We start from the raw sequence: 20330 nt of genomic DNA, 5'->3' as shown, positions 1-20330 counted from the left end.
AGTAATGGTCCTAGTATGCTTCCTTGTGGCACACCACAGCTCACTGGGGGGGGGGGGGGGGGTAGAGTACCGTTTACCTCCACCATCTGTTCTCTCCCCTCCAGGTAGGATTGCATCCAGCTCACTGATAAACTAAAACCAATTTGCTTTTAGCTTGTCAATCAGAATGGAGTGATTGACAGTGTCGAAGGCCTTTTGTAGGTCCAGTATGACCATGCCGCAGTATTTGCCCGCGTCCACCTCTTGTGTGATGTGGTCGTTCAAATAGAGGAGGCATGTGTCAGTGGAGTGGGATGTTCTGAAGCCAGATTGGAATTCGTAAATTAGATATTTTTTTCCGCTAGGTACTTTTCAATCTGTTCGTATACTATTTTTTCCATGACTTTCGAGATGGAGGTAAGAATAGAAACAGGGCGGTAGTTGCCTGGGTCTAATTTGCTGCCTTTTTTGTGCAGGGGGGTCACTCTCGCAATTTTGAAGTCTTTGGGGACGTGTCCCTGTTTTATGGAGAGGTTTATTATGTGTGTGATGACTGGGGTGATGGCGGCTGCTGAGTGTCTGAGGAATTTGGAGGGGATGTTGTCATGGCCAGTGGCCTTGTTAGGTTGGAGGGCGCTCAGTTATTTTAGTACCTCATCATGTAGCCCCTTTCGTGACTGTGATGCACAGAGTGAATCCACAGTCACTTCCTAGTCCGTAGTAAACCAACCTAGATTTACCATGAAGGACTGGTTCTGCCCGAACCGTTTGTAGTATCACAGAGAAATTTCAAAGGTACTCACAGTTGCACGAGGGTTTCGGACAGAGATACGTGATGGTTTGAAAGCTCGGCGTTGCTAATAAACATTTTGGATATTTTTTATAAATGTGCAAACATCACAGAGGCAGCGTTGCATCAGAATGGCCTCTTCTCTTATTCTGCATTTGTGACATGCCTGGTGTGCCCAGCATGCAACGCTGCCTCTGTGATGTTTACACGTTTATAAAAAATATTTAAAATGTTTATTAGCAACGCCGAGCTTTCAAACCATCACGTATCTCTGTCCGAAACCCTCGTGCAACTGTGAGTACCTTTGAAATTTCTCTGTGATACAGTACTTGTATAACGAACGGTTCGGGCAGAACCAGTCCTTCATGGTAAATCTAGGTTGGTTTGCTATGGACTAAAGGAAGTGACTGTGGATTCACTCTGTGCATCACAGTCACGAAAGGGGCTACTCATCATGTTGTTACCATTTCAAGTTTGAAGTCGTCTTTGCGGACCCCTAGGTTTTTGTAGTAGGCTAGGATGTGTTCTTTAGTAGTACAATCCATCACGCATGGGGAGTTTATCCCACGAAGCCCAAGTTAACACCAACAACCAGTTTGAGCAGTGTTGCGTTGCTCATATCAACACTGGTTGCACGCACGCTAATGACGCCACGTGCACGCGCGCTCCTAGGCGTGTGCGCGGCTGCGCGCGCTCCCGCGGGGATCATCCCTATGTTCCCCGGGTCCTATGTTCCCCGGGTTCTATGTTCCCCACTTTGATTGATTAATAGATTGAAAATGTTATACATTTTTATTATTTTATTAATTATTAATGTCCGCCTTGTTTCGAACGGTTAAGCTTAGGCCCTCTTTCGAACCGGTTAAGGTTAGAGTTTGGAATCAGGGCTGGTGGTCTAAAATTTTCAATCAATCAATCAATCAAAGCGGGGAACATAGAACCCGGGGAACATAGACATGCTCCCCTCCCGCGCATGCGCATAAATGTTCCCTCGCATAAATAAGGGCAGACTAAAAACAGTGCGTAATTGCCACTACGAATGTAACACCTGACGACCGACGCTATTGATATGCAAAGTAGCCAGGTGGGGTACTGCGCGTTGGCGCATCAGTCGAGTGCAGCGCATTCCTGTGTGCCCGCACGTGCACATCCGTGCGTGTGCGTGCACGCGCTTCTGCTCACAAAACTTCAACTCCGTCCCATCATGAGCAACGCATCACTGAGTTTGAGCATGCACCGTTACACCGGTATTCCAGCCTCTTTCTTTCCAGTCATTCCCGGTTCCACGGTTGCCATAGGGATGACGTCACTCATGCTGCAGCGCTGTGGAGGAGGAACGGCGCAACCGCGGGTTTAAAGAGCGAGGCGGTGCGACGTGCGAGTACACATCCGCCATTCAGACACCGTCGACCGAGCCGAGAGGAGATATAGGACGCGGACAACCAAGCCCTACTCTCCACACCGGTAGCGTCACCGAGTCACCAACACCGACTCACCGTCCATCAATCATGCGCGAAATTGTGCACCTGCAAGCCGGGCAGTGCGGGAATCAGATCGGAGCGAAGGTATGGAGGTGCAGCACACGTATATAGTGCTACTAGTATTAGTTCAAGTTTCAAGTTGTTTTATATTTGGTCAGTTTGATTTACCGGCAGGCTTTCCATGATCCATCACGTGCCAGCCCCGGCTATACGGCTGCAAGGTTTAATAAAGCTGCACATTCTATCACGGAAGCCTGCCTTTATTATTCCACCTTTTTATTTTATTCTACTGTAGCCTAATTGTCTTGTTAATTAATGTCGCACCAAAAACGACCAAATCAAATTCCTTGTATAGAATTACTTGGCAACAATAAAGACCATTCTGATTTCTGATTGTGATATTATAGCTTTCGGCACCACGACGGTATCCCAGTCTAACGTTTTATTATATCCAGGCTGGGAATATAGGTCAGCGGCGCGGTGGTCATTGTGGAGTGTGAAGGGCGGTGGCGACCCGAGACATCCCCCCCCTCCTCTCTCTGTGTGTGTGTGTGTGTGTGTGTGTGTGTGTGTGCGTGTAGGTGTGTGTGTGTGTGTGTGTGTGTGTGTGTGTGTGTGTGTGTGTGTGTGTGCGTGCGTGCATGTGAGAGAGAGAGAGAGAGAGAGAGAGTCTTCTTTTCGCTTGCATCTGAACATACAGTGTGTGTGTGTGTGTGTGGTTCTCTCAGACACCGAATGCACTGGAACGCCGGTAGCATCCCCCCCCCTTTACATCACAAAGATTAGACTCAATCTTCAACATGAATTTTAATATCGGAGAGAGAGTTCAAATGATGATGGCGACGTGAATAAAGCCTGTTCAAACGGGAGACACCCATACATCTGCTTCAGCTATGCAAGAGGCCTTTGTCTTTTGGTGGCGTCTCATTCAGAGGTCAATATTAATATGGTCTGCATTTATATAATGGTATAATACCATATTATCGTTAAATACCATAATGTATACATGGCAACACGGCAGAACACATGCAGAATTTACAATGAATCATTATTATTTTCTTAAGATGGTGATTGGTTAGCATTGACTGACTCGTTGGTCTTAACACAGTCATCTGCAGGGGCGGCTACGTGGCGTAGTGGGCAAGGCGCTCGCCACGAAATGCTGGAGACGCTGGGCTCGTCAGTTCGAGCCCAGCGCTCCACATTTGCTTTCAGTTTAGCTGGTCGTCCGTACTAATACACATTGGCCGTATTAGGGGGTGGGAAACTGATGGGTGGGGATCGGGCGTTGTGGACAGCGACTCCTACAGGTCGGTTGGTGCGCCTGCGCAGTAGAATCAGGAAGTGTCGGGGGCAGCGTGAGCCTCCCACGCGTTACTCCTCGCCACTGAGAGATCGAGCTGCGCAGGTGAAAAGATGCAACTGCTGTTACCTCAAGTACCGGAGGGGACTTGTGCTATGTATGACTTAGTCCACATTGCAGCCGGCTTGTGGGAGGCAAGAAACAGCGTCCGTGACAGGGGAGGGTTGAATTGGATGATACGAAATTGGGATGGGAGAAAATATAGAAAAATGGGAGAAAAAGTGGATAAAAAAAAAACACAGTCATCTGCAGCTGCCTTACAGTGATGATAACTACGTCTATTATGAGTGTAATGTCAGATAGAGGCTATATGTCTGACAACCATAATGCATTATTTTACTTGGTATAATGTAATCTATCTCTCTCTCTCTTGTCTCTCCCTATTTCTCGCTCTCTCCCTCCCCCTCTATCTCTATTTCTCTCTCTATCTCTGGTTCTCTCTCTCTCCCCCCCCCCTCTCTCTATCTCTCTTTCTCTCTATATGTCTCTCTCTGTCTATGTCTCTTCCCCTCTCTCGCTCTCTCTCCCCCCCCCCCTCACTCTCTAGTTCTGGGAGGTTATCAGTGATGAGCACGGCATTGATCCAACAGGATCGTACCACGGGGACAGTGACTTGCAGCTAGACAGAATCAGTGTCTACTACAATGAGGCCTCAGGTCAGAACCATGCACACACACTCACTCACACACACACACAAGCAAATGACACGTTGTCATTTGTCGGCCTATTTATTAATCGTTTTCAAATAAACGCTAGATTATCGATAGTATATGTGTACTTATGCACGCTGTAGAAGCGAGCTGAGAAATCGATTCTCTTATTTCCTCAACAGCACACACACACACATACACATACGGGGCACGCTGTTATCTCAGTGAAAACAGCTCTGATTATCCTAAAACTGGTAACATAGACTCCTTACCTTAGATCGGATGTTCTCCAAAAAGATTATTCCAATTCCTGATCGCCATTCCAAATATCGATTGCGTTTATTGATTGATTATTGGCTGCTGTAAATATATATTCCAGGCTGCCTCCATCTCGCGATCACTTCCCTCTTCATCAGACGGCTCGCCAGCATAGTGGAGCCAGTAGGCTCCCCCCCACACATCCACCAGTGTAATCGAATGGCCTGCAGTTACACAGGGATAGACGATAGTAGGGGTGGGACAATACATCGATCCAGATCGATATATCGATCTATTATCAATAATCAAATAGGATCGACGCAACGTAAAAAGATCGATTCATATTGCGATACTCTTATTTTGAAAATCCCCGCGAGTCATATCCGCCGGCGCCCAGTATTGTGAAACTCCGTGTAGAAATTACAGCAGTGTTTGCGTCTGCTGTAAAGCACTACAGAGCGTCTATTTTGCGAGCCGATATAAGTCTGTGCAGTTTTTTCCCCGCAACGGGTCAAATGCATATAACAGGCGTTGCATCGTCGCCATTCCTTTATGCCAACGTCGCGTTAAATATCTAAATGAACGTCGCGTTGGCTGCTAAAAGCTAAGCAGCTAACCGTGAGAGAGAACAGGAGAGTGAAAAGGGGACTTGGAAGGAGGAGGGGTGGGGGCTGTGGGGGCTGTGGTGGACTGTGTGTGTGTGTGTGTGTGTGTGTGTGTGTGTGTGTGTGTGTCTGTGTGTGTCTGTGTGTGTGTTAAAGCTCAATATATAAAAACAAAAGTGAACAGGAGGTCTATTTGTATTAAAAACAATAGATTGTTTTTCATTTAAATGTCTGGAAGAGCTCAAAAATAAATACATCAATTGATATTTCCGTAGCCTTTTTTTAGTTGATCTAAATGTGACTGATTGTGTTAAATGGGCACATAATATCACCTCATATCGATCGCAGACACCTGAATTGAATCGTATCGTATCGTATCGTGGCAGACTTTGTGATATCGGCAAATATCGTATCGTTGTCCAAAGAATCGATATCGTATCGTATCGTGATGAAACTGATGATTCCCACCCCTAGACGATAGGGGGCGGTATTTTCCCATCGGAGCTCCTAGAGGGGCTGCTGTACCAACGGGAGACTCGTTGATGAAATATGAATTCAGATCACTAATTAAAAAAAAACTACAATTAGCGTCGTCGGCATTCAACGGTCGGGGGGAAATAACGGCATAACACGTCGTCGGCACTCAAAGTGTTAATGCATGAAAGGGGGGGGGGGGGTTCTATGATTGGATCGCCACCAACGGAATACGTTACACACAGTGGCGGCTGGTCCATAGAGGGCGCTCGGGCGCCACTGTACTCATCAATCGTCAGACAGAAAATAATGCTTGGAGGAGGAGCCAGGAGTATTTTCAGATTGTGAGTTAGCTTAGCTTGTGTTTAGCAGTGTTGGATCTAACAAAATGGATTTATATGGACACTTTTTATCATGGAAAGTTCAAGCCCGGACCACAAAACAACAACAAGTGAGTCTATTACAATATGTACTGTTCTGTAGTTACTGAAACTGATTGAATATGGCAAGATTCAAGAGGTTTATTTGTCACATACACTCTCTCTCTCTCTCACACACACAACGCAGTATGCACGGTGCAAACTTGACTAAAATGTACTATCACAACTGATTTTATTTTTTAAATATACGAAGGGGGGGGGGGGGGGGTGGATTGATTATCCTCAATCCATGCGTTATAAACGCTTGTCCTGCCCCACAAGGAAAACCCGGCCCGGACCTTTTAGATCGACGCACAGCCTAAGCCAGAGAGTTTCAAATGATGTGCAATACTGGCCGCAAGGCGGCAGGCGGCGGTATTGGACGTTTGCGATCTCAGACCCATTCCCAATGATAACATCAGGCTCCCTGAATGGATAATCAATGGAAATAGCAAATAAAATAACTATACTCGGTCCGGTCTGGCACCGAACGTTCGGTGAGTTAACCCAGCAGCAGGAAATGCATTCAATGTCATGAGAATTATATTGGGGCACTTCACCAAACAAAACAATGCTGATTTATTTTACATATAATCTCACACACATCCAAAAACAGTGATGTCATCGGGGACATTGAATCGGTGTGTTGTGTTAATTACAGCTCAGTGAAATTATAAGGTAGCAGTCCCTGTGAAACAAGGCATCACTATTTTTTCATCTACATCATTTTGTGGTGCTGTAATTAACACAACACAAGGATTCAATGTCCCCCAACAACATCACTGGTGGCCATATTCAAACTGCGTTTGGATGTATGGGTCTCCCGTTTGAACAGGCTTTATTCACGTCGCCCATCATCATTTGAACTCTCTCCGATATAAAAATTCATGTTGAAGATTGAGTCTAATCTTTGTGATGTGAAGGGGGGGAATGCTACCGGCATTCCAGAGCATTCGGTGTCTGAGAGAACCACACACCCCTCTCTCTCTCTCTCTCCCTCTATCTCTCACACACACACACACACACACACACACACACACACACACACACACACAGACACACACACGGAGGGGGGATGTCTCCGGTTGCCACCGCCCTTCACACTCCAATACAACAATGACCACCGCGCTGACCTATATTTCCAGCCTGGATATAATAAAACGTTAGACTGGATACCGTCGTGGTGCCGAAAGCTATAATATCAGAATCAGAAACCAGAAAGGTCTTTATTGCTTGACTATTGCACAACTGATTTTTTATTTTATTTTTTTAATCTACGAGGGGGGGGGGGGGGGGGGGGGGGGGGAGACCCCACCACCCCGCGCCCTTCCTACTATACGTAGCACCGGCTGCCACTGGTTACACACACACATTACACACATACGGTCGGATCGCAGTGAATGGATTCTTGGATCAAGGCTAGATTGATACCATATAGCCCTTACCTTGACTAGGATGTACTTCAAAAAGAATATTCCAATTATCTGATCGCCATTCCAAGTATTGATGTCGATCGTGTTGCCAACATAATCCACCAAGGAACATGAACCGGGAGTGCTTGATTCTCTCGATCCATGAGTTATAAACGCTTGTCCTGCCCCATAAGGAAAACCCGGCCCGGACTTTTTAGATCGACGCACAGCCTAAGCCAGAGAGTTTCAAATGATGTGCAATACCGGCCGCAAGGCGGCAGGCGGCGGTATTGACGTTTGCGATCTCAGACCCATTCCCAATGATAACATCAGGCTCCCTGGATAATCAATGGAAATAGCGAATAAAAGAAATGACGACCAAAACCCGACTATACGCGGGTCTGGCGCCGAACGTTCGGTGAGTTAACCCGACTATACGCGGGTCCGGCACGGAATGAGTTAAGGACAACCTGAACCAATGAGCTTTAAGGACAACCTGAACCAATGAGCTTTAAGGACAACCTGAACCAATGAGCTTTAAGGACAACCTGAACCAATGAGCTTTGCTCAGCAGCAGGAAATGCATTCAATGTCATGAGAATTATATTGGGGCACTTCACCAAACAAAACAATGCTGATTTATTTTACATATAATCTCACACACGTCCAAAAACAGTGATGTCATCGGGGACATTGAATCGGTGTGTTGTGTTAATTACAGCTCAGTGAAATTATAAGGTAGCAGTCCCTGTAAAACAAGGCATCACTATTTTTTCATCTACATCATTTTGTGGTGCTGTAATTAACACAACACAAGGATTTAATGTCCCCCAACAACATCACTGGTGGCCATATTCAAACTCATGTACTCTCAATCACTGTCAAACTGAATTAGTGCGGGCAAAACTGTTTATCGTTTTTGGATGTGTGTGAGTGTGCAAAATAAATAAGTTTTTGGTCAAGTGCATAATTGTATTTCTTATTGTCAACATAGCCTACAAAAATACCTAAATCTATAATGCATTTATTTTATTAACAAGTATGTTCCATCTAGCCAACACCAGATTATAGCTCGTATCTGACCAAAGCAACAGTACGGCTCTGTGACTTATTTTAAACCTTTTTTTGACAACAATGGGGTTCTATGGCTTCCAGATATGATCTATAATCTGGTGCTGGCTAGATGGACCGTACTCATTAGTGGGAATAATGCGTTGTACATTTGGGTCTTTTCGTAGACTGTTGACAATAAGAGAAATAAAATGACACCAGCCTTGTCCTGTAATAACTCGGCACCACAAGTAAGACAATATACTGTACATAATAAAGCACAACAAGGAGACTGCTCAGAGACGGAAGACTATACAGATAGACTATCGTAAGACAGTAGGGCTGTATTTTAACACCCTCATGGATGAATGCAAAGGTATGCATTTATAATAGGGGTGTAACGGTACACAAAAACCACGGTTCGGTACGTACCTCGGTATTGAAGTCACGGTTCGGTACGGGTTTTCGGTACAGTGGGGGAAAGTTTGGCTTTCCATGTTCCACTCAGGGGTGATGTAGTGTGCAGTGACTAATTGTACTTGTAGGGCTGTCAACGAATATTCTATATTGAAATTAATAATCTATTTTGGGAAGGGGTGAACTTGGAGTTTTGAATAAAATTCTGCACGCAAAATAAAAATGTCTGCCCGTGCGGTCGTTAGTGGTTAACATAATATGTTTGAACACCTTATTATCGTTGTATACGTTCGGTACACAGCCATACTGAACCTAAGGTCCAGTACTGAAACGGTTCGGTACGGATACGTGTACCTTTACACCCCTAATTTATAGTATACAATATCACTGTCGATGGTATATTCATATGATTCTGATCAGGGGCGTAGCAGGTTTAGTTTCAGCACGGGGGGGGGGGCACTTTAAACGGGGGTCTGTGGGTCCACCATTTGTAGTCATCTATGGTGGAAACGTCTTTATTTATGTAAAGGAAAAGACAACATTCAGGTACCCCCCGCTGACGCAAATATAATGCAGTAAGCCTCTCAGACATTCTGTTTTGCCTTCAAATAGGCACTCTCCTGTATTATTATTATTATTATTATTATTATTATTATGTATATATATATATATATATATATATATATATATATATATATATATATATATATATATATATATATAAATAGTTACAGTTAAAGGGGAACTATCTTATAAATGGCCTTTTTGAGTGTTTAGCATTGTTTCCTAGCTATGTGAACTTATATTAATATGATCTATGTCTCAAAATTCTCATATTGGCGCATTCTTCCAATTCTCCTCTCACAATATTCACCCTCACTGAACTGAGTCATCTGAACATGTGCCCTATATGTGATGTCATAAAGACACCGCTGCATGTTAATGTTCAGGCGAACACGACGCTGCGCAGTGGTTTAGGAGCCCAGGCTCAAAACAGCTCGAGATCTTGAGGTAGAAAAATGCTGTTTTTGAGGACTTGATTAGAAATACAAAACAATGAATAAAAAAAATATATATATTACAGAGGTGTTCCATAGACTCACAGGAATTGTGTAAAAGTGCCCAAATAGTGAAAGAAATAGTAAAATAGTTCCCCTTTAAGAAGGATATATACATGTTTTGACCCTCTTATATGTTACCTCTTTTGGGAGGGGGTTGTCTTTCAGCTATATTTTTGAAGGGGGTCAAATTGACCTCTTCTCAATATTGAGGGGGACATGTCCCCCGCAACCCCCCCTGAATCTACAGCTACGCCTACTGTATGTTTCTGTTAATCCATTATATATATATATATATATATAGAAAACAACCTGTGATGGAAATTGGATGAGAATGGAACATTTAGCATGAGGCAGCGCCATGCCTCCTGCAGCTTGTGCTGGATACTAATAAATACAGGAAAATATCGTTGTATGGAAAATATGATGACAAATATTGTCATATGTTTTGGCTATATCACTCAGCCCTACAAGATAATTGCACACAAAACAAGAAGATTAAAATTGTAAAGCACTTTAGATAAAAGTGCTATATAAATGCACCATTTACCATTTATTGTAGCCTCTGTTAGATGTTGGACGTTTAAGCTTTTATCATTAAAACATTTCACTTTACATTTGCACTGTAGACGACCTTTTTTCAGTATTTTGTGTGTGTGTGTGTGTTTAGGTGGGAAGTACGTGCCCAGGGCCGTCCTGGTGGATCTGGAACCAGGCACCATGGACTCAGTCCGGTCGGGCCCCTTCGGACAGATCTTCAGACCTGACAACTTCGTCTTCGGTGAGGAGGACGGAAGCGACACACAAATATAGCCGACATATAGTATAGATAGATGATCTCATAGCACAGGACTCAAGAAAGGTGAATTGAATGCAGAGATATAACTATTACACCTTTATAATACTGTTTACTATACTGTTCTTTTTATATTATTATTAGGGATGCTCGATATTGGCTTTTTTACCGATACCGATATACCGATATTGTCCAACTCTTAATTTCCGATACCGATATCAACCGATACCAATATATGCAGGGTTTCCCCCCCCCAAAAAATGGAATAATTTCAGGTAAACTAATTAACATTACATATCTCTTGTTGTGGAATTAACACATTATGCATACTTTTGACAATAAATAAAATCAGAATTTGTTCTTACTTGCTTGCCTGGGTAAATAAAGGTTATAGAAATGTAAAAAAATTAAACCGATACCGCTATTTTCTGATATCACATTTTAATGCCGATATCGGCCGATAATATCGGTAGGCCGATAATATCGGACATCCCTAATTATTATTGTAAGACAGTCGGATGTCATACAGTTTCAGTCAGTCAGTCACTTAGTCATTCCGTTACAAACACACGTAAATACAGTTTCAGATAGTCGTGCAGACAGACATGGAGACCTATTGTTGCAGTCATGAAATTACAGTCATTCAGTGACAGACAGACAGAGGGACATACCGTTGCAGTCAGAAAGTCATGCAATGACAAAGGTCTCAATATCCTGATGGCTTCATCCACAGACAGAAATACAGACGGACAGACAGACAGACCTACTGTTGCAGTTAGGCAGTCATGCAATTACAGTCAGTCATTCAGTGACCGACAGACAGAGGGGTTCCCTACGGCAGTGTTTCTCAACTGGTGGGTCGCGGGGCCATTTTGAGTGGGTCGCGGATGTGTGTGTAAAATTTTTTTTAAATTAAAATTCACTACCTATCTTTGTGAAAGTGGCTTCTCAGCTCTGGTCCAGCTGAAGACAAAGCAGAGGAACAGATTGGACATTGAGCATGACCTCAGAGTTGCTTTGTCTACCATCACCCCAGACTTTGAGACTCTTATCAGGAGCAAACAACATCCCCAGTTATCCCATTAGTTCCCTGGGATGTTAAGCTAAGAAGTCTGCTAAGAAGGATATATTATTTATTATTATTATTATTATTTTATTTCATTCATTGTGTTTTTAGCCCTAGTTGCACTTTTGTTGCAACCCCAGTTATCCCATTAGTTCCCCCAAACTTAGGTCTGTTATGTTAAGCTAAGAAATCTGCTAAGAAGCATATTATTTATTATTTAATTTAATTGGGTTTTTAGCCCTAGTTGAACTTTTGTTGAAACCCCAGTTATCCCATTAGTTCCCCCAAACTTCTGTTATGTTAAGCTAAGAAATCTGCTAAGAAGCATATATTATTTATCATTATTTTATTTCATTGGGTTTTTAGCCCTAGTTGCACTTTTGTTGCACTTTTTTGTGTGTTTATTTCAAGTTTTTAACAGTGCATGAAAGATTGTGTATTACTGCAAAAAATAAAAATTAGAAATAAATCATAGTGGTTAAAAAATTTGGGTCACGACTTAATGACTAAGGAAAATGTTGGGTCCCGAGGCTAGACCAGTTCTGAACCACTGTGCCTAATGATTCCTCTCCTCCACCCCCCAGGCCAGAGCGGTGCAGGTAACAACTGGGCGAAGGGCCACTACACAGAGGGAGCGGAGCTGGTGGACTCGGTGATGGACGTGGTGAGGAAGGAGGCGGAGGGCTGCGACTGCCTGCAGGGCTTCCAGCTCACGCACTCCCTGGGCGGCGGCACGGGCTCGGGCATGGGCACGCTGCTCATCAGCAAGATCCGAGAGGAGTACCCCGACCGCATCATGAACACCTTCAGCGTGGTGCCCTCGCCCAAGGTGAGGTCCAGTTATTAATGAACACGGATAAATAACTAAATGTAAATGGGAATGTAGACATGTTTTCATTCCCCAGTCGATTGTCTGGAGAGCTTGAGACGAGGACGACCACTAGACGGGTGAATGAATGTTGAGTTATTCATTGTATTTTCTGTGTCGTGTGGCAGTAAAGGTTTGTTAACGTGGGTAATGTTTGTAAACTGCAGAGTAGAATAGTAGAATATCTATAATCCCAGTTATTATCCCGTTACGATGCGTTGACAAAGTTAGTTATTATCCCGTTATGACACTTTGGCGACAAAGTTCCAAATGTGGTATTCTATAGATCGAACTCTTCGAGAATGTATTCCAATATACCTCACATTGATATGACCACAAAATAAATCACTGAGTGTAGCCTACCTATAGAGTGTCCGACAAAGAAACAATTGACAAAATGACAAAATTAATCTTTGTAGACCACTCTAAAAAGAGTTTTCGGACTATAATGAATCTTTACCACAAAGCTAAGCAGAAACAAAACAAAGGAAACATTAAAACACAAAGGTGTCTGATGTACAATGGATGACGAGGTGGCAGTTTTTTTTTTACCAGATGCAATTTCACACACTTTATTAATTTCATCAAGGTCATCAGGAATTAGAGACATTTCAATGGAATGTTGTGTGACGAGTTCATCCCTGATGTCATCGTGTCGGCTTTGCTTTCAACAGACCCCACCGTTGCGAGAAGGACAGACCCCTCCATTCAGCGGGGTGTTCTTGCTACGTGCAGTAACATTCATTCAATCGTTTATCCCTTTCACTACCACACTACCAAATGGTTAACCCTTTCACTGTGACAATACAGAAGGTCCTTCATTCTCGAACGAAGTTACGACAAAATATTTCGTCTTAGCCTGATTTCGGCCTATTTAAGACATATTAGGGCTGGGAGTGGGAGTCTTCAAATTTTCCTGAGATCTTATTTGAGAGCAGATCTAAGAGTGCTGAGGAGCACGTCAACGTCAACGCTACAGGCCTCCTTGGAATTAATTACTTAATCATAATTAAAATAAATATGACAATATTTGTACGATAAGAAATTACGAATTTGATGTCGGAAAAATAAATAATATGGATTCATCTGATCACAGGGCAGCTGGATTAACCATATCTGAACCAGCTATTTTGGACAAATAATTACTCAGATATTCAAACACAATTATGCAATTATTGTGAAATGATTGAAAATAATAATAATGTAATGCCTTCTGTGGAATTTGTATTTCTTATTTGTTACACATCTGTTTTAATGATTAATTATATACATTTGAAAGAATGCAGGTCAACATGCAATGTATCCCATTGATTGGTATACAATGGGACAGACCTTTGTTTGATTGATTGATTGATTGATTGAAAACTGTATTAACAGATTGCAGAATGGGTACAGTACAGTACAGCTCAATTACATAAGGGGATGCAGACCAGAGAAAGAATTTCGTCTTGTTTACATCAGGGTCCCCCATTTTTAATTCATCATAACATATATGACATGACACAGATAGACAGTACTGCTACATCTATACATTTATGACATACCAGATTTGCAAATACAGTACTGTTTGTGATACAAAAAGAGTCCAGAAAAGAGAGTACATTTGACGTAGAAACTGTTGGAGGAGGTTGGGTAGGGATGGGTGGGGGATAGACTTACACTGTACAAGCAAAACTGTACATTGGAATATTGACAAAACCATACTTGGTCATTTACTGTACATTGGAGGGGGTTGATATAGCTATAAACCTGCATTCCTTCGAATATATCATTAACAATTAAACTTATATTGAAATACACTATATAGCCTATACACCAACACTGAAGTGACAGTGGATAAATAAATAAGAACTAAAGCTAATCGGTGGAAATAGACTGCATTAATATTCCATAACAAGTCTTGTGTGCGCCTACGAATGAACAGTAGCCTATAGGCTTATGGAATAATAAGCCATACTGCGTTCATTCATTACGCCCGCCGTAGGCTATATTATATGTCATTCATTCATTCATATACAGTACTGCGCGCGTGCGTGTGTGTGTGTCTGTGAATGAATGAATGAAAACTTTATTTAACAGATTGCAGAATGGGTACAATACAGTACGGCTCAATACATACAATTGTTAAGGGGATGCAGACCTGAGAAAGACGTTTGTCTTGTTTCCATCAGGGTCCCCCATTTGTGTGCGCGCGCGCTGCGGCAGGTGTGTACCGCAAGCTGTATATTATGCCAATACATTAATCTAATCTAGTTTTGATGGGCGCAAGCGTGATTACGAAACCTAGCCGCATTTCTCGGAGACGCTCTCTGATTGGCACGACTGACGCTAGGTTTCGTAATCACGCGGCTCGCAAAGCACTTCCGCCATTCCATTTCACACAGCTGCGTCACCAGTTGCCTTATAAGGAACTATGGAGGCGGTGTTTTGTATGCAAATGAGCTGAACGGGAACGCGCTTTGGAGTTTACGACAGAATGCCATTCTCCAAGCAGATATCAGATCATATCATTTCTGCGACCGTTTCAGCCACTTAAGACATATCTCCAGCACGTTCAGGACTCAGAGTGTACTTGTCATAGATTATGTCTCAGTGGTTCCAAGATAAGTCTTCCAGAATATATCTTTGGAAAATTTTCGGGAATGAGACCCATTGAGAGCAGGCTGTCATTTACAGTTACGTCGAGAGATGCATTACAAAAACAATATAGAAACAAAAGTCAATCAATTAAACAATTTAAATCCATTAAAACAACTACAGACTGTGGAAATGTGAAATGGTTGGCCATTATAGATTAAAACTGACCAATGGATACTAAAGTATTGAGTTTTAAAGTGCTTTACAAAACATTCCACGTGTCGGGGGCACAGAAGCTAACAGCACTGGGGACCTTAAGCGTGAGCCAATCACTGGAGCCAATATGATGGGGTCCAGAGTTCCAGCCCGGTGATGAAGTGAAGTGGGGTGGAAGATCGTCGATAATGACTTCATACAGAAACGGATGGCAAGTCACGTCTCTCTACCAGAGAGGACCACCCAACCGTATCACACAGTATACAATGATCATGGTACCGTATCCAGGGGTGCAGTCGTAATATGGGCGAAGGCCAAACGCCCGCGCAAGCGCGCTCCCGCGCAAGCGCGCTCCCGCGCACGCGCGCGCGTGCACGCGCATACATGTTCCCTCTGTTGCGCACAAAACAGATGATACACCTTGTCTCATCCTTCCAGTGAAGTCGGGAGATCAAGCAACCCCCCACCACACCTACAGGGCTTGTATTTGGTTGTCGGTATCCTATTATTATGCAAAGTCTAGGTGATAAGTGGCGCGACGAGTCATTTTATCACCTAGACTTTGCATAATAATAGGATGCGCGCACTTCGGCCTCAGTGACGAAGGCCAAACGCCGTTTGACCGCGTTTGCCCAGCACTGCACCCCTGACCGTATCCAAAGGTTTTAGAGTGGAAGCAGCAGCAGCATGCCTATAAACTACATCTCCATAATCCAGAGAAATAGATAAGAATAGAACAATTGTGTCTGTACAAAGGGCCAACCAAGTGCATCAAGTATCTGCTGTGTCATGTGACGTCGCTTGTTGTTTATTGAACTACGGCAGTGTTTCTTAAACGATGGATTGGGATCCAAAGTGGGATTAGGATTATAATTTATATTAGAATTTGTATTAGCATTAGTACAATTAGAATGGACTGTGACCCTGAGCGAGGCCACCACAGGTCTGTTTCTGGTGAGACCCCGTGCATAATGAGTACCAGCAGGGTTACATGTTGTAAGCGGCCTGGGCCTCGGGGTGAGACTGAATTTACTTTCCGATTCAGATTTTATTCATCACATCATCCACACCGTGCAGCATCATTTTATTCATCACATCATCAACACCGTGCAGCATAAACGAGTGACACTCTTTGTGTCTTAGCACCTCGGCCTTGTAGCAGCGACGTCGAAGTAGGATTACAACAAAAGAAAAGACAATAGAAGTAGCATTTTACAATAATCAGTGTGGGTGTTGTGTCGGGTGGGAACAGAAACAATAACACAGTAGCTCGTCTAGACTATAATATAACATAACATAATTAAGGCTGTCAATCGATAAAAAATTTTAATCTGATTAATCGCATGGTTGTCCATAGTTAACTTGCGATTAATCGCATATTTTTTATCTGTTCTAAATCTACCTTAAAATGATATTTTTCAAGTTTGAATACTCTTATCAACATGAGAGTCGACAAATGCTTGCTTTATGCGAAAAAAGCATGTTTATTTATAGCCACAATGAGAAAAACTGTCCAGAATCTTCATGTAACTAAGATGTGCAAACTGCATAAAAAAATATATATACCGGTAATAGCAGATGGGCATACCAATTTACTAACTAACATTATAGTAATAATTACTAACACAGTAGTGTGTTTAACTTTACACTTGAACTATTCATCCCCATTTTTTTTGTTTAAGCAGCCATTTAACACAAAAGGATGACCCTCATGCATTGGACATTTGCATAAAATTCTAAACAAACAAAATAACCTAAAAGAAAATAATAATTTAAAACAATGAATAAAGTGTGCATGAAATAATAGGGGAATGAAAAAGTTAGGAACTTGTTACATTCACCCACACAAGGGCTGAGGACTCGCACCGCCCCCCCCCCCCCCCCCCCTCTCTCTCTCTCACACACTCTCTCGCAGATCTTTCTCTTTTGCCCCTTCCTCATCTCTCTTTCTCTCTCTCTCTCTCTCTCTCTCTCTCTCTCTCTCTCTCTCTCTCTCTCTCTCTCTCTCTCTCTCTCTCTCTCTCTCTCTCTCTCTCTCACACACACTTTGAGTCAGAAACAAACATAGTATCAATGAGAGTATCAATAATACACCTGCGTGAAGTCTAGTAAAAAATTTTTTTTTTTAAATGTAAACATTAATCTTGCGATAAAAAAAAAAAGTGGCGTTAAAAAAGAACCTGTTCTGGAGCCTGCTGGTCCGGGTCCTGAAACTCCGGTACCGTTTACCAGCTGGCATGAGCTCCACGATTAGGGTGGTTGCGGTCTTTTGATAATCCTGCGGGCTTTGCTGGCACACCGTGTGTTTAGCTATGTCCTGGATGGAGGGAAGCTCACATCCACATGGGTCCCAAAAATGGTAAATGGACTGCATTTTATAAAGCGCTTTACAACTTATGCCTCACTTATTCACTTACACATTCACACACCGACGGCAGAGGTGACCGCGCAAGGTGCCGCCCTGCTCACCAGGAGCAGTTAGGGGTTCAGCGTCTCGCTCAAGGACACCTGAGCGGGAGGAGGCGGAACTGCACCAGATTGCAGAGACGACCTGAGCGACTAGGATGTCAAGTGACTAGGGGTGTAACGACGCATCGATTAATCGAAATTAGGGATAATAATTAGGGATGTTCGATATTGGCTTTTTTACCTATACCGATATTGTCCAACTCTTAATTTCCGATACCGATATATGCAGGGTCCCCCCCCCCCCCCCCCAAAAACGGAATAATTTTAGGTAATTAACATTACATATCTCTTGTTGTGGAATTAACACAACATTATGCATACTTTTCACAATAAATAAAATCAGAATTTGTTCTTACTTGCTTGCCTGGGTAAATAAAGGTTATATCACATTTTAATGCCAATATCGGCCGATAATATTGGTAGGCCGATAATATCGGACATCCCTAGGTGTAACGATGCATCGATTAATCGAAATGCATCGATTCTAATGTGACGATTCAACTGCATCGATTTGATATGTTAGAATCGATTATAATCTAAATTAATCGGGAAAAAATATATATATATATATATATATATATATATATATATATATATATATATATATATATATATTTATTTTTTTATGTTTTCTTTTTGTGTGTATTGTTTTTATTGACCTATAGTCCATTCATGCTGAGTGAATCAGTTCCCCCAGCCACATTTGTGTATTCAAGATTTTTTGGGGAATTAATCGAATCGAATCGTGGTCAAATGAAGATATTTCATGATGCATTGAATCGTTGCCTGAATAATCGTAATCGGAATTAATCGCTGTGAGGTCGCATCGTTACACCCCTAGTAAGTGACCGAACATGTCGACAATAACCCCCCCTCTCTCCCTGCAGGTGTCGGACACGGTGGTGGAGCCCTACAACGCCACCCTGTCGGTCCACCAGCTGGTGGAGAACACGGACGAGACCTACTGCATCGACAACGAGGCGCTCTACGACATCTGCTTCCGCACGCTCAAGCTGACCACGCCCACCTACGGCGACCTCAACCACCTGGTGTCGGCCACCATGAGCGGCGTCACCACCTGCCTGCGCTTCCCCGGCCAGCTGAACGCCGACCTCCGCAAGCTGGCCGTCAACATGGTGCCCTTCCCCCGCCTGCACTTCTTCATGCCCGGCTTCGCGCCGCTCACCAGCAGGGGGAGCCAGCAGTACCGCGCCCTCTCGGTGCCCGAGCTCACGCAGCAGATGTTCGACTCCAAGAACATGATGGCGGCGTGCGACCCGCGCCACGGGCGCTACCTGACAGTGGCCGCCGTGTTCCGCGGCCGCATGTCCATGAAGGAGGTGGACGAGCAGATGCTCAACGTGCAGAACAAGAACAGCAGCTACTTCGTGGAGTGGATCCCCAACAACGTGAAGACGGCCGTCTGCGACATCCCGCCGCGCGGGCTCAAGATGGCCGCCACCTTCATCGGCAACAGCACGGCCATCCAGGAGCTGTTCAAGCGCATCTCCGAGCAGTTCACAGCCATGTTCCGCCGCAAGGCCTTCCTCCACTGGTACACGGGCGAGGGCATGGACGAGATGGAGTTCACCGAGGCGGAGAGCAACATGAACGACCTGGTGTCGGAGTACCAGCAGTACCAGGACGCCACCACCGAGGAGGGGGAGTTTGAGGAGGGAGAGGAGGAGGGGGAGGTGGCCTATAAGGGCTGACGACGCTCGCTCTCGCGACGGATCACCCCTCTCCTTTCGACGTTTCGCCCACATGGTTCATTCCGTCCCATCTTCCGTCCGCTTATTTCTGCCCGGCCTACTCTCTTCCTTCTTTATAACCATCCCTTTCTCAATGTCTCTTTCTCCTGTGCCTTTTTCCTTCTCTCTCTCCATCCCTTTCTCCCTAACTCTCTCTCTCTACCCCCCCCCCCCCACACACACACACTCTTGTTTCTCTTCCACCAACCAGAGTAGTGGTTCACGTCCCGTCTCAGTTTAACATGTGGTGTTGCTCGTGGTCTTTGGTCAGTAGCTTTGTTTTGTTAATGTTACTTATCAAATAAAATTAAAAAAAACACTCCTTCCTTGGCATTGATTGAAATAAAGTTGGGGGGGGGTGGGGTGGGGGGGGGGGATTATCAACTTGTGTTGTGTGTTTGACATGCTTAATGCATATATTATAACGGTAGCATGATTATATTATAACAGTAGCATGACTACTGTAACTGAGGGGTACAATTCCCTGACTGTATTGATAAGTATGGTATCATTAAACCACTACCGCTTTATGTACTTTAATTACTGGCCATACAGTACATGATATATAAATATGATGAACACTTCCCACAAGAAATCGGTTCCACACAAAGTAATAATTAAGTATTTATTG

At 43.6% G+C, this 20330-nt stretch overlaps 1 protein-coding gene across 1 annotated transcript; it reads left to right on the top strand.

Moving 5' to 3' along the window:
- Window positions 1-2224: 2224 nt before the first annotated feature.
- LOC311231571 (tubulin beta-4 chain) lies at window positions 2225-19660 on the top strand (the record flags this gene model as incomplete). Its single annotated transcript, XM_084318200.1, has 5 exons — window positions 2225-2334; window positions 4161-4269; window positions 10627-10737; window positions 12403-12647; window positions 18836-19660. The coding sequence occupies exons 1-5, from the start codon at window positions 2278-2280 to the stop codon at window positions 19658-19660; spliced, it is 1347 nt and encodes a 448-aa protein (XP_084174326.1). The 5' UTR covers window positions 2225-2277.
- Window positions 19661-20330: the final 670 nt, after the last annotated feature.

The sequence above is a fragment of the Notolepis coatsorum genome, assembly GCF_963971535.1.
Source record: "Notolepis coatsorum genome assembly, chromosome: 7".
Taxonomy (NCBI): domain Eukaryota; kingdom Metazoa; phylum Chordata; class Actinopteri; order Aulopiformes; family Paralepididae; genus Notolepis; species Notolepis coatsorum.
The sequence above is the reverse complement of the archived record's forward strand: the minus strand, read 5'-3'. Positions and strand labels throughout refer to the sequence as shown.